The 14,275-nt window shown below is 37.2% G+C and overlaps 1 protein-coding gene across 5 annotated transcripts; it reads left to right on the forward strand.

Annotated features, from left to right (window-relative positions):
• The first annotated feature begins 282 nt into the window (after positions 1-282).
• On the forward strand, positions 283-13,337 carry LOC6724754 (active breakpoint cluster region-related protein). 5 transcript variants are annotated; one of them, XM_039297900.2, is made up of 15 exons: positions 285-453; positions 1,944-2,441; positions 5,954-6,534; positions 6,653-7,286; positions 7,426-7,724; positions 7,794-7,920; positions 9,106-9,126; positions 9,679-9,777; positions 10,268-11,272; positions 11,334-11,717; positions 11,782-11,942; positions 12,097-12,236; positions 12,305-12,554; positions 12,618-12,813; positions 12,890-13,337. In XM_039297900.2, the coding sequence occupies exons 2-14, from the start codon at positions 2,106-2,108 to the stop codon at positions 12,805-12,807; spliced, it is 4,227 nt and encodes a 1,408-aa protein (XP_039153834.1). In that variant the 5' UTR covers positions 285-453; positions 1,944-2,105; the 3' UTR covers positions 12,808-12,813; positions 12,890-13,337. The 5 variants fall into 5 exon arrangements, with proteins under 5 accessions (XP_039153837.1, XP_039153834.1, XP_039153833.1 ...); XM_039297899.2 differs by having other exon boundaries at positions 12,618-13,337; XM_039297901.2 differs by having other exon boundaries at positions 7,429-7,724; positions 12,618-13,337.
• Positions 13,338-14,275: the final 938 nt, after the last annotated feature.

A 14,275-nucleotide genomic window follows, 5' to 3' on the forward strand; every position in this document is an offset into this window, starting at 1 on the left:
TGCTGGACTTTAACCTTGTATTTAGATTGTTTAATTACATATAATTAATTTTACTTATTATATTATTTATTTAAAAATCTGTTCGAATTCTGGCAACTTTAATTAATATTAATGCCATAAAGAGCTTATCATTAATTTGTATTCAAGCAAGAACTTTTAGGATTAGTTAAATACTAAACCTAAAATTAAGCAATGGTTATTAGGGAAATTTTTTTTCCATTTATGTTATAAATATTCCGGTGTTTTAGTATTTTTTCTAGCATACATCGATACTGGCGATAGTTGCTAGTCCATCTCTAGTATCCACATGCAATCGATAAGCGATATTTTTTGTAAAATCGGCTTCGCTGGAAATCTGCGAAAATATTTCTGTTTTGTCTAATTGTTAAAGTCCAATCAATGTGAAAGTAAATTGTGAGAATGGTGAATAAAACTCGTGTTCGAAAATGAAACGTAAGTGGCGATTTGGAAAACAAGAAATTCCAAAGGAAAAGCAAAGCCGAGTTTTACGCACACCAATGCCAAAACCGCTTATGCTGTATATATGCAAATGTATTTGTGTGTTCGCTTTGAAGTAAATTAAATAAAGTTGTGTATCCAAATTTGTTCTGAGCGGAATTTAATTGTATATAAAACGGAATAGAACACAAAAATACACCTTTGCGTGTATTAAAGCACAACTTTATTTAAGTGGAACGTGTATAAAATGAATTTTTTGCGGCTGCAACGCCCACTGATTTTGTTTCTAAAAAGAGAAAAGACAAAAGAAGACAAGTGTAATAAGGAGTAGGTTAAATATAAACCACAAAAGAAAAACAACATTTATCAAAGGAATCACTTATTTTCTGTGCGTCTGTGCGCTATATGTTTGTGTTACGCTTTTGTTGTAGTTTTGATAAATAACAAAAACGAAGAATATCTCCTAAACTCTTGTGACTGCACGCGTAAACCATTTGTATAAATATCAAGGAGAAAACTATTTAGATATAAGGAATACAAATAAAAACAAATACAAGGGAGCGAAACACGATAGGATTGTCAAGGATTCAGAAAAGCAACAGTACTACTATTGCATCTGCAACTGGACAACAATAACAAAAAATAAGACAAAATAATAAAAAAAATAAGCAAGTGCAAGAACAAACTGATACAATTTTAAGACCACTTTTCTTTATTTCTAACCCAAACTAGAGAGCGTTAACTACCTTTTAATCCCATTATAATTAAAATCTTACATTTTAGATTCTCAAAACTCATCCCATTTTTGAATTGGAAATCTTAATATTTACCTATTCTGATTAAACATTATTTTAATATATATTTTTTAAAACCACTAAGAATATATTTATCTGTCTTTCCCATGTTAAATACGTCTTGATAAAATCAAAATATATATATCTTTTATTGTTAGTATTGTAATGATCCAAAAATATTTAAATATTATACACCATCGAACGACTTATGCCTCGGATAATTAAATTTCATAACATCAAGCAAAGACCAAAACTAGATTTCGAGTTCTTTGACTGTCAGATACCCCTTACACAGGTAGTAGGATAAATTTAGGTTGCTTATTGCTTTAATAGTAACGTGTACAAAGAAACGCAGTTCAGGGTAGGATACAAACTTAAATTCTCATTGCCGCTTTAAAAGGGTATTACAAATAATTTGTGGTTCATGAAGTACTTTAAACATTTATATAAAAGCCCGAGAAATAAACTTATTCTAACGATGTTTCGATGCTTAAATCAATATAGTGTGCTTGACACACGGTTTTTATGACACCTTAATTATTGGTAAGTTATTCACAGTTATTCAATGGAACTCATAAAGGTACTCTTCCTGTGGTTGTATGTGTCTGCTTATTTGAGAGTATATTTAAGATTTCTACTGTGGAAATTAAAATACGGACACATTTACTTAACTTAAACATTTTTTTGCAGGGGAAAAAGGCGACAACGCACAGCTGGTGCTTGTTGTTACATAAAAGGCAACAACGGCCTCTCCGCGTCATCATCTTGAATAATCATCATCCGCATCTTTTGAATTAATAAAGAAAACGGTTATAATAAGAGCAAGCACCTGAAGGAGGCGCTTGCACCAACATGAGCGTTTTCGATGACTTCCAGCGTCTGTGGATGCAGCGATTTCCGCAAAGCTCTCTATCCGATGCATGGGAACAGGATGTTCGGGCTAGTCTCGAGCGGCACAAGGTGCGCATTATTGAGCTGAGCAAGGAGCTTGAGCAGGAGACGCTCTATGTGGAGTATCTAGAGCGACTGCTGTCCGACGTGGAACGGTATCGCGATTCTGGCGGGGATCCAAAGGCACTCTTTGAGGCTGCTAGCGGTAGTTGCAATAACAGCAATAACAGCAATTGTAGCAGCAGCAGCAATGGAGCTCCACAAGAAGAAAGCAACACTAATTTAGACAAAGATTTTGTGAGTATATATATATATATTAATTAAAACTTATTTAGAAACAAAATAAATTATTTAGATACCTATTAAACAAAATAAATTATTTAAGTACTTATTAAATGAAATAAAATACTTTTTAACGAAGCAAGAAGCTAGTGTCCACCAATTCAACAAGTAAATGTTCTGATATCCATTTTTGCCACCAAGCATAATTATTCCTTTGTAAGTTAATGTTGAATATTTGGACAAAAAAGTGTGTAAAGCGTGCTAAATGTATTGTCAGCGACATACACAAGTCTAGCTTCAGGGGTTTATAAGCTATTGGGAAATTAAGATATTTAAAGTTGGATTGGTGTGCAATCTTTTAGTTCTGTAATAAATTCCGATTGGAAGGAATTCCGACTTCTAATCGAGGAACTCGACTATAGCTCTCTCTTTTTTGCTTATTTTTTATTTTATCATATGTTGTTTTAATTTCTTACAATAATTGTTACAATAACACTCACAAGCAAAAAGCAGGCACTCGCTAAATTTGTAAAAATCATTTAATCTTTTTTTATTTAAAAAAATTTAATTTCACCTTTTCACTCCCACTCGTTCACTAACGGGTATCTGATAGTCGTGGAACTCGACTATAGCATTCTCACTTGTTTGTGTATATATACTAGTTACCCTTGCACAAACTACTGGTTCGTTTCGTTTCTACGTAGATATTTGTGGTTTTGGATGTGGGTATTTTTATACCCGTTACTCGTGGAGTAAAAGCTGTGGAGTAATAGGTCGGAGGAAGCGTTTCCGACCATATAAAGTATATATATTTTTGATCAGGATCAATAGCCGAGTCGATTTGGCCCTGTCCGTCTGTCCGTATGAACGTCTCGATCTCAGGAACTGTAAAAGCTAGAACGTTGAGATTAGGCATACAGATTCGAAAAACATAGACGCAGCGAAAGTGTTTTATATTTTTTCATATTTTTATAAGTCTTGTAAATTTCTATCGACTCGCTAAAAAACTTGTTGCCACGCCCACTCTAACGCCCTAAAACCGCCCAAAACCCACACCCACTTTTTTTGAAAAATGTTTCGATATTTTTTCATTATTTTTTTAGTATTGTAAATTTCTATCGATATGCTAAAAATCTTTTTTGCCACTCCTATTCTAACGCTCGAAACATGCCAAAACTGACACGCCCAGACTTTTGAAAATTTTTTTAATTTTTTCTCATTTTATTCACCAATATTTATCGATATCCCAAAAAAATTATGAAATTTCTCGTTCGCGTTCCCACTAACGGGTATCTGTTAGTAGGGGAACTCGACTATGGCATTCTCTCTTGTTTTTCCTAATAACGTGACTGTCATTAATTAATTAATTTTAAAACGACTCAAACATTAGCTGAGTTCAAGTCAGAACACTTTTAAACATTTTATTGAGGTACAGTATTTGATTTATTTAGTTAGAAAAATTGCGATTACGTGTGCGTTGTCCATGGGCTCTACCACTTTTAGCACTCGTTTTGATATCTCAAATGGTGACCCTTATCTACCCACACCAGCATTTTTTTTATACAGAGGGCGGGATTGTCGGGCGTGTGTGAGTTTTATTTTTTTTAGGTTTCTAGCGTTGCTGCTGGCGTCGCTTCATTTATTGTCGTCAGTATAGTTTTTGGTGAATAACAGTGACGGGATGGACGAACGGACGTATACGGATACGCGTCATTCATACATTCATAATATACATAAAATTTAAAAATATCAGTAAATATTGTTAAAGAAAAAATTTCATTTATATTTGTGTTACGGACAACCGCCTGTTTAATAGCCTAAATTAAAAAACACAAGGGCTACAATAACAAGGCATTACGTAAACTATTAAAATTTTTTGTACGTTCAAGAGCTCGGTACTTCGTTTTTCATTACCGCGCAAGTGTGTGTTAACGTGTTTTCGGTTGAATCAAATCCTACCTCCCAGTCATAGACACTTCGTCTTTGTTATCCTCTTATTTTCCTTCCAACTCAATCAATTTTTAAACCATATCAAAGGAAAAATAGCCCAACAAAGTGGCGCTGAATTTAAAGCATGGCTTCCTTTAAGGAGAAGTTTAAATTATGGTCCAGAGGGGTGCGTAAGAGTAATTGGTTAAGAACGAGATCTGTACTGCAATAATATACATATATTCAATATAGCGAAATTAAAAATGGAAAATGCTACATAAGCTACAACAATTTTAGCTGTATTATGACAAGTCGAAATCAATAAAATACTTATCGCAAAATTCTTTATAACTACGCGCATACACGTAGAATCCGTCCATATATCTGTAGGTCTCTTTTATCTATAAGTGTATATACTATCTTGTAACCAAAGAATTAAGAAATACCACCAAAAAAAAAGAGCTTCCAATTTTCTCTACAGCTCTAGCGCTGTCGACCTTTTGGGCTTCAAATTGCACGCTTTCTTCATTTCTCTGCTCTCATTTAACCAACCACCCACTTAGATATCCATCCGGTAACCATACAATTTTAAGTTGGACATTTTTCACTTCTTGGTAATAAGCGCCTTGTATGGCTGCTGCTTTCTCAGTTATTTACTTATTTTTTGTTTGGTTATCGGTTTGTTTCTGGTGCTCACCCGTGTAATTTTTAAACCCAAATAATGAGGAAAAAACTATGTGTCAGATTCAACGCACGCAACGGTGTTTGAGATTCAGCCAAGTTTGTTGGCGTTTGCACATTTAATGTAAAGAAAAGCTCGAATTGCAATCAAATTAAACGAAATTAAATGCTCTGTGCTCCCGGAGTCTAAATAAAAAATAACACAAAAATTATACAGACGAAGAGAGAACTCTATAGTCAGTTTTCTTGACTACCAAACAACCTTCACTCAGTCAATACGCGTGGTAAGAATTTAAAAATTTAAAGACATTTGAAAAAAAAAATTCAATTAAAAAAGGAGCACATTTTTAAACTTGTAGGCGTGATAGCATGTTGCAGTGTGTGGGTGCTAGAGTGATCCTGATTAATATTTTATTTACTTCTTGGGGTCCGAAATACGAAATACCAAATTTTAGTATTAATTCTTACTCTACAAGTAACCGGTAAAATAATGTAGTTCCAAAGAGGAGTTTCTACTCTTGTGGGAATTAAATATTTATTTACCACCATATAATATCCGGACAGAGGAAACTGACCAAAATTGTCTCCAATCCTAATTATTATTTGAGGATATAAGTATATCTTAGCCTATTGTCAATTTTCGCATAGTCGAAAATTCCATACGTAATGTTTTTATATATGTATTCGAATTTTCATACAGGCTACTCCTCCTTTTGTATAATATTGAACGCATTTTTTTTTAAATAAAGAGCCCTTTCCCCCTCATTAAATTATTTTGAAAATAGCAAACCACCGCCTACCTTATTTCTTAAGTCATTCTGTATCTTTCTTTCTTAAGATGCAAATTCAATGAAATTCACTTCTCTAATCAAGTTAATTAATATCTTCTATTCACTTCCTCTTATATTTATTCACAGAAATCTAGTTTAAATCTGCGCGAGTCTTCTTTAACTGGCGCCAAGGACAAGGATCGCCTGTCGCTCAAGCCAGACAACAAATACACAACACACAAAAATGCCGTTATAGGTGGGAGTTGTAGCGGATCGGAAAAGGTGAGCGGACCGCTTCACTCCACTCAGATCACGGCGGACGGCAAACGAACAGGGGAGCTGTATTTAAAGCGGGAAGAAGACAGAGACAAGGATAGTAATAGTGAGGACACCGATGGGGCCCTGCAGCAGTGCATCACTGAATTGGCGGCGTCTATAAAAGCCCAGCCGGATAACGTGGCAGGAGGGCGTCTAGGAAACGATGTAGATATCGATAAACCGTTGCGCAAGTCGACGTCGCAATACGTTACAGTCATTCAGGTCAAAGAGGCCAAAGACAAAGAAAGCGATGATGGAACTACCTCGTCATCGGGGATCAGTGAACCGCAGCAGCAACCCACTCCACCATCCACATTTTCTCGATATTCGGAAGCCACCGCTCCCCCGCTTTCGCCATCGCTCACATCGTACGCTGCCCACGTAGATGCCAAGAAGAAAATGCCACCCAGGTGAGAAAAAGTAGAAAATTAAGCATATCGCGCAAGGACAAGTATTAAGTAAAGTTATAGTTCCTATTATACTAGGAATACTGCATTCTACTTATGCCTCTTATTCTTTTTTTCCCAGACCTCCGCCAAAGAACATTCGGCGAGTTGAGCCCCCTACCATTCCCAGCCAGCAGCTATCGTCTTCGCCAAAAAGGGAGACATATTTGATCAACACGATACCGAGCAGTTCAAGCGGCAGTCTCTCCATTGACAGTTTGGGCAATTCGCTGGAGCGGAACATCAAGCCGTCTGATATACTGCGTCAGAAATCATCTGATAATTTGGATTCCAAGCACTCGGCAAATCGGAAAACCACACCGGAGCTTAGTAAATTTGTGAACGTAAACAATCCTGAATTAATGGAGGAGCTCGGTCGTAAGATGGTAAGCAAGGCAGACAGCCTGGAACAAACGAGGAGGAACGACTCCTCGCCTTCTGGAGGTGGTAGCCTAGGACGCACTTCCTCCACGCCCGGGCGATCATTGACTCCTGGACGAACCGGAGTCGGTGCCTCGCCAACTGGTAGTCTAAGTAAAACCGGAAAAATGGCAATGGCGGACAGCAGCTCACTGCTCAGCACTAGCAGTCTGGAAAGGAGATCGCGCCTGCAGGCTATCGATGCGGACAATGGAACGGAATCGCGGGAATCGGGTGCCAACCAGCGTAGTGTAGGGTCCAAGGAGTCGCTGACATCACAAGGCATACCGGAGGTGGTAAGCTGAGACTTTCTTTAATAGGTTTGAGGAAATATCGTTTCTTAATTGGGTCACACCCCCACAAATTTACACGTTGTACGGAATATGAGTTCTCTGTTTATAAGTAATCTAACGATTGCCGGTTTTTTATTACAAGCAGATCAAGAGCTACGAAAGCGTGTCTTCGCTAAGTTCGGAAAGTGCAAAGGCGGTGGCTTCCCAGCAGTCAGCGGCAGCCGGCGGAGCTTTAGCGGAGTGTGAACCGTACTATGATAGCGTACCCCTCGACAATGGCGATGGAGAATACGTTTTCATTAAGCCCGGTCGCACCGGATCCTCATCCAGTCGCGATGATTTGTCGACGCCTGGCAGCAGCATTTTGCCTTTGGCTAATGTAGCGGATCCCGAATCTCCAGGCAGGACCTCTAACTACGTCAACATCGATTTCTTCCTACAGTGAGCTTAAGTTTCAGATAAAATCTAATCAAATTATTGATACTTATATTTTGTATAATAATTTTAAAGGCAAAGTAATGAGACGCGCTCCAGTTCGCTAGACAGTGACGGGGAGTACGAGGGTCCGCCCATATTACGCACCATTTCGCACGACGATCAAACCACAACACAAACTACTCCGGGAGCAATTCGCAAGGTTCGTTGTCAGTTCATTGAAGACCGCCCCTGCCCCAGTCCTCTGTGACCGTTATCCGGCTACTTAGTGCCCAAGCAACCCTTTTTATTTCTGTCATTTTGAGTTTTTAATCATCTCCCAATCGTAGTCAACATATATTAGCAAAGTGTCTAAAAGCTAACAAGTAGGTTAATGCATTACCAGCCCAAATGACTTAGACGACTTTGCTTTCAAAATGCATGTGCTAATTTACAGTGCCCTGAAATCCAGCGCTTCAGAACAAAAAATTCATATTTTTATACCGTAAAATACAGTACAGTACAGTAAAATAAAGTATATATATTCGTGATCAGGATCAATAGCCGAGTCGATCTGTCAATGACCGTCTGTCCGTCTGAACGTCGAGATCTCAGGAACTATAAAAGCTAAAAGGTTGAGAATTAGCATACAGATTCTAGAGACAATGACGCAGCGCAAGTTTGTTGATCCATGTTGCCACACCCACTCTATCGCCCACAAACCAAACAAAACTGCCACGCCCACACTTTTAATAAATGTCTTGATCTTTTTTCAAATTTGTATTAGTCTTGTAAACGTCCATCAATTTGCAAAAAAATGATTGCAACGACCTAAAACCGCCCACAGCTTCCGCGCCCACATTTTTGAAAAACTTTTCGATGTTGTTCAATAGCTTTATTATTATTAGTCTTGTTAATTTTGATCGATTTCCAAAAAAAATGTTTGCCACGTCCATTCTAAAGCCCTAGAACTGCCACGCCCACACTTTTGAAAAATTGTTGGATATTTTTTATAATGTTATTAGTCGCTTAAATTTCTATCGACTTGCCAAAAAACTTTTTTCCACTCAAACGCCCTAAAGCTGCCAAAACAGTCGAGCCCCACTTTTCAACAATTTTAAAACGTTTTCTCATTTTATTCCCCAATATCTATCGATATCCCAGAAATATGATGAAACTTCGTGTTCGCACTAACACTAGCTAAGTAACAGGTATCTGATAGTCGGGAAACTCGACTATAGCATTCTCTATTGTTTTTAATAATATTATTTTTGTTTCGCTTAATTAAGATTTCATTTCAATTAAAAATCCTTAATGAAATTCATAACCATCAACACTCTAAGAGTTAACTTTATAACTAACACTGAACTAACGAAGATTATTCGTTTCTGTTTTCTTTTCCCAACAGAACTTAGTTTCGGCGATACTTGTAAGTACCGGATACGGATAATCAGTCAAAGGTTCTTACTTCGACTTTGTAGCTTTAATTTACCAACAGTAGATGCTTATTAATGTAGTATGGCTACTATAGATCTTTTCATACATTTGGATATATCTGTACATTGTTTTTTCTTGTTTTTAATTTATATAGTTTGCATGTTTCTCAGTTAAGTTTTACCATAGTTTGTGCTTAAGCTTTCGCCCACAATTAAGCCAACAATTTTTACAGACACTAATGATCGATTTTCCTACATCGCTTCTGACTGGTTACTCCTATCTATTGTTCATTAATCACAGTATACCTTTCTCTGTCTCATTCATGCAAATTTGGGTTTGTAGCCAGTGTGTATGTAGTCTTGCAAAAATGTTATAATTTTTTTACAACTAACTGTATCGGCTCGACGACACCATATATAATATATAGTTGTGAAAAGGCATCTGTAGCGGGTTTAGGAAAGTTTTCACCTCATCTAACACGTTTTATGTGTTTTTATACCACTTACAACTACACATCTCATCCAAGTGATTCGCTTTTTCACAGGTTTGTGGAAATGCGCGCGGTGCTAAAATACGATCCATACTTAGCTCAATTATTCAAAGTGAGACTATCTACGTTGAATGCCTCAATAAAATGATGCAGGTAAGTAATTCGGATCTTATAAACTTCGTTTTGTGGGAAGGTATAGAAATCGGTTTTCTCAGGATATTAAAATTAAATATAAAAATAACGATAAATTATATGCTGTTTAAATTTCAGTTTTAAACCAAAAACTAGTTAAAGCAGGAATGAAAAAAGTTATTATTAATACATTTTCGTACTGCTCATATGACAGCTTTATGAATTAGTTGTCCGATTTGCATCAATATAAAATAAAAAACAAATTTTTTTTCGATTTATCCTATGGCAGTTGTGTGATATGGGTCCGTTTCGGCCCGTTCCGGCACGCTCCGACCTATATACCTCCTGTTGATATTGATTAAAAAAATTTATTTTTTGCGTCACAAGCTTCTGACTGAAATTAATACTCTAAAAGGGTATTAAAAAGTGGGGGTCGTGACGGAGTTACAACGTGATTTAATGATAAGGTAAAATTGCTAATATGGCTAATTCTTATTCTTACCAAATGCAGTACAAGAAGGCCATCCACGCAACCCTAACTACTTCGCAGCCTGTGATCAGGGAGGAGGAGGAGAACACAATTTTCTTCAAAATTGATGAGCTTTTTGATCTGCATACCGCTTTCTTATCTGATTTAAAGACTATTGTGTCTCACGAGGGTGGTGATGTGCTGATCGGTGAGCCGTTTCGTAGACTGGCAGAGATGTTTGACTTATACAGTGCCTTTTTGCACAACTACAAAAATGCTATTGAGACTGTGAAGAAGTGCAGTGCCAATAACCCCCAGTTCAAAAAGATCGTCTCCACTATTGTGCTTAATCTGCAGACGGAACAATCGCTAACTCTCGAGGATCTATTGCACAAACCAGTTGCGAGGGTGCAAATCAACGCGTTGGTCTTCAACGACTTGCTGCGCGAAACCCCAAATGCGCATCCGGATCACCAGCCATTAAGGCAGGCGCAAAAGATTATTCAGATGTTCCTAAATCAGTTCAATGTGGTCAATCAGCGGCTGCCCATTGAATCAAATCGAAATTTAAGACGCATGGTGCGTAATTCGTTTATTGTGGAACTTGTCGATGGGCATCGTAAGCTGCGTCATCTCTTTCTTTTTAATGATGTCATCGCATGTGCCAAATACAAGGCATTAGGCCGTGATCGAATCGACTATGAGCTCAAGTGGTTCATTCCGCTAAAGGACGTATCCATTTACGAGGAAGCAGATCCGGCGGTCGAGCTTAAGGAATCTAGTCCAGCGAACATTTCGCAAGTAAAACGCAATTTGCGTTCTGTTCGAGATCAATTGGCCATGGAGGTGGCTAACAGTGGAAGTGGAGCCTTTCGTTCCGGTGATAAGTATCGCCGTAAGCTGGCGGATCTGGAATCACAGCTGGTGCTGGCAACGCCCAATTTAGTGTTGCGCCTGGGGAACAAGGCAAATAATAAAACCATAACCTTCTTTCTTAGCTCGGATTTTGAGAGGACCCAGTGGATGGACTCAATCTTATCCCTTAAGGTTAGTTTCTGTGACCTACATCAGCTTAATAAGGCGATAAATCACGTACATATTTATGTAGCAAAAATGCAACCTGCCTGGAGCAAATACTATTAATTCCTTGGAGGTTACCGCTTTCATTGTGGCCATGCAGAAGGGCATGAAAACCGAAATGGGTTCATATCTTATGCGTAACACTAACGACGAGAGCCTGCTGGTTGGAGACCTGTACATGGGAGTCCAGGGATTGGAAGGACTGGAGCAAGCGAACGACCTGTACATATGCGTCGAGGTGGACTCCTATGGCCACTATTTTCGCAAGGCCACCACCAAGAAGATATGTCGCAGTCAAATGCCGCTCTGGAACGAAAGTTTTATGCTGGAACTAGAGGGCAGCCAGAATGTGCGCATTCTTCTATATGAGGCTAAAGAGCGACCGGTTCTTAAAGCCAAGCACATACTTAAGGTGGGAGTTAATAGTTAATCTTTGTTATTAAATTTTACATTAATAATTCCGCTTGATTCCATAGTTGAGTTTAAGTTGGTTGACAGAAACAACGCAGCCGAAGTCAATTAAACTTACTGAGACCTTAGAGCTCGGCTGTAGCTTCCGTTTTATACCAGGCGAGCTCTTCCGCGGCAACACAAAGCCAGGAGCCCTTTTCGGTGCCAAAATGAGTCAAGTATTAAAGTAAATAATAGTTCCATATATAAAATAACAGCACCACCTTTCGTGAAATGAAAATAGTGAAGATCTTGATATCAAGATATAATTCAATATATTAATAAACTTTCTGAGTAAATATTATTAAAAAAGGAATAATTATATATTTCTGTTTATTCAGACGTGAAAAACGCGACATTCCGTTCATCATAGGCGCCTGCATTCGGGAGGTAGAGCGGCGTGGGATGCTGGAGGTTGGCTGCTACCGCGTCAGCGGTTCCGCTTCAGATTTGGCGAAGCTGAAGAAGGCCTTTGAGTCTGGTGAATATATGGCTTTGATGGGTAACCATGTCTTATTACTAATTTGGACCTAATTTTATTTTCTTTAGATGCCTATGAGGCGGAGCAGTTGCTACGAGAGGTGGACATCCATTCGGTCACTGGCATTCTGAAAACTTTTTTAAGGGAGCTCCCCGAGGCTCTTTTCACGGATCAACTTTATCCACGATTTTTCGACACATTCAGCGCCTTTAGCAACAACAACGAATCCACACGAATCAACGAACTTCTCAAAGTTTTTGAGGAGTTGCCACAGGCCAACAAAGCCTCCATTACTTCGATATTAGATCATTTAATAAGGTTTGTTTTTTATAGCAACATGGACGTTTAAAATACACTTATTTTGGTCACTACTTATTGTAGAGTCCACGAAAAGGAGACAGATAACAAGATGTCGTTGCACAATCTGGCCATGGTGTTTGGACCAACCTTGCTGAGGCCGGGCCAAACGCAGGTGAAGCAGAAGGATCCACTGGCAGCCAGCACAGTCGACGTTATGGCTCAGGCAGGAATCCTATACTGCTTTCTTCAGGCACGGATCAAGAAGGATTAGGATTTCGTGAGCAGTTTACACAGATACATATGGAAATATATATATATATGTACAAAAATTATATTTTTTTTACAAACAATAGTAATAATACGAACGAAGTTGATGGATAGCCTACTCATACGCCACGTCTCGATCTTAATGACAACCCCTTATATTATATATAAAACCGCCCAACTACCTTGAAATTACGGAAAAGGCCATGAAATTCCGAAAACACCATAAAATCCTGGTGCTGCCTACTGTATATACCAGAATCCGTAAAAGCAAATATAAACCGAATATGATGATATGACGAGGAAAAGGGAAACACCAGGATCTATGTAAGGGTCCAGGGATGTCACATATCAGCTCATTGTCGGGTCATCCATGCACATCGCACATCTGGAATTAGCAAGTGTTTAACACTTGTACATCGCTGCTTCTCCGCTTACTGAAAATTACTCCCATATATACACGTACTTCACTAGATATGTACATTTGGATGCGACTTCTGCTTACCGCAACAATTGCAAAAAAAAGGGCAGAAAAATGGCAAATATTTTAAATAATTCAATAATTAACGTATATATCTACAAACATAGGTATATATTTAACTATATATTTATAATATATATAAATTATTACTTATTAAGTTATAATTATTATAATAATCAATAATGCATAAATATATTTACAAGTAATAATAATATTAATATTATATTATATATGTATATATATATATATTTATATATATATATATATATATATCTACAATATATATAATTATATATATGCATTATTGCTTATATATATAATATACATATAAATGCTTATATAATTATTAATTATATTATATTATATTAATAATTAATATAATATATTAATATAATGTTATATAATATAATACAATATTAATATAATATTAATATAATATATTAATATATATATATTAATTTACAGAAGTAGTGGTAGCGAGTTTTTTCGGCTGATTGATATAAAATATGTATGCCTTTAAAATTCCGTTTTTTTTATTTTTTTTTTAATATTTAGGTTTTATATAAAAAATTACTTAAAATAAAAAATAATCTATTTAGATATTGCTATAGGGCTTCGAGATTATTATTCAGGCATTGTAATTATATTGCAGGGATGATTTTTATATTAGTATTTTAAAAATTATATTGTGAACTTTATACATTTTCAAGCTAGGCCTGGATATTATTGCCTTTCCTCGTCCTCTTGTTTTGGCTGCACATATTCCTCTACAACGAAGAGGGATTTATACCCTGGTTTCGGCGAATGGGATGCCCGACTGCCGCCGAATTAGATCACCGTCTGCTTGCAATTCTCCTCCACGTCCAGGTTGTTTCGCGCTTTCGGGCTGTTCTTGGAGATTTAGTCAACAAATCCAAAGTCACGATGCGAGTACGTAAGGAATGGAGTTCACCAAAGGCTCTAGGAATTAGAAATAGTAATTGAAATTTCTTAA

Source organism: Drosophila simulans, chromosome X (assembly GCF_016746395.2).
Source record: "Drosophila simulans strain w501 chromosome X, Prin_Dsim_3.1, whole genome shotgun sequence".
NCBI classification, from domain to species: domain Eukaryota; kingdom Metazoa; phylum Arthropoda; class Insecta; order Diptera; family Drosophilidae; genus Drosophila; species Drosophila simulans.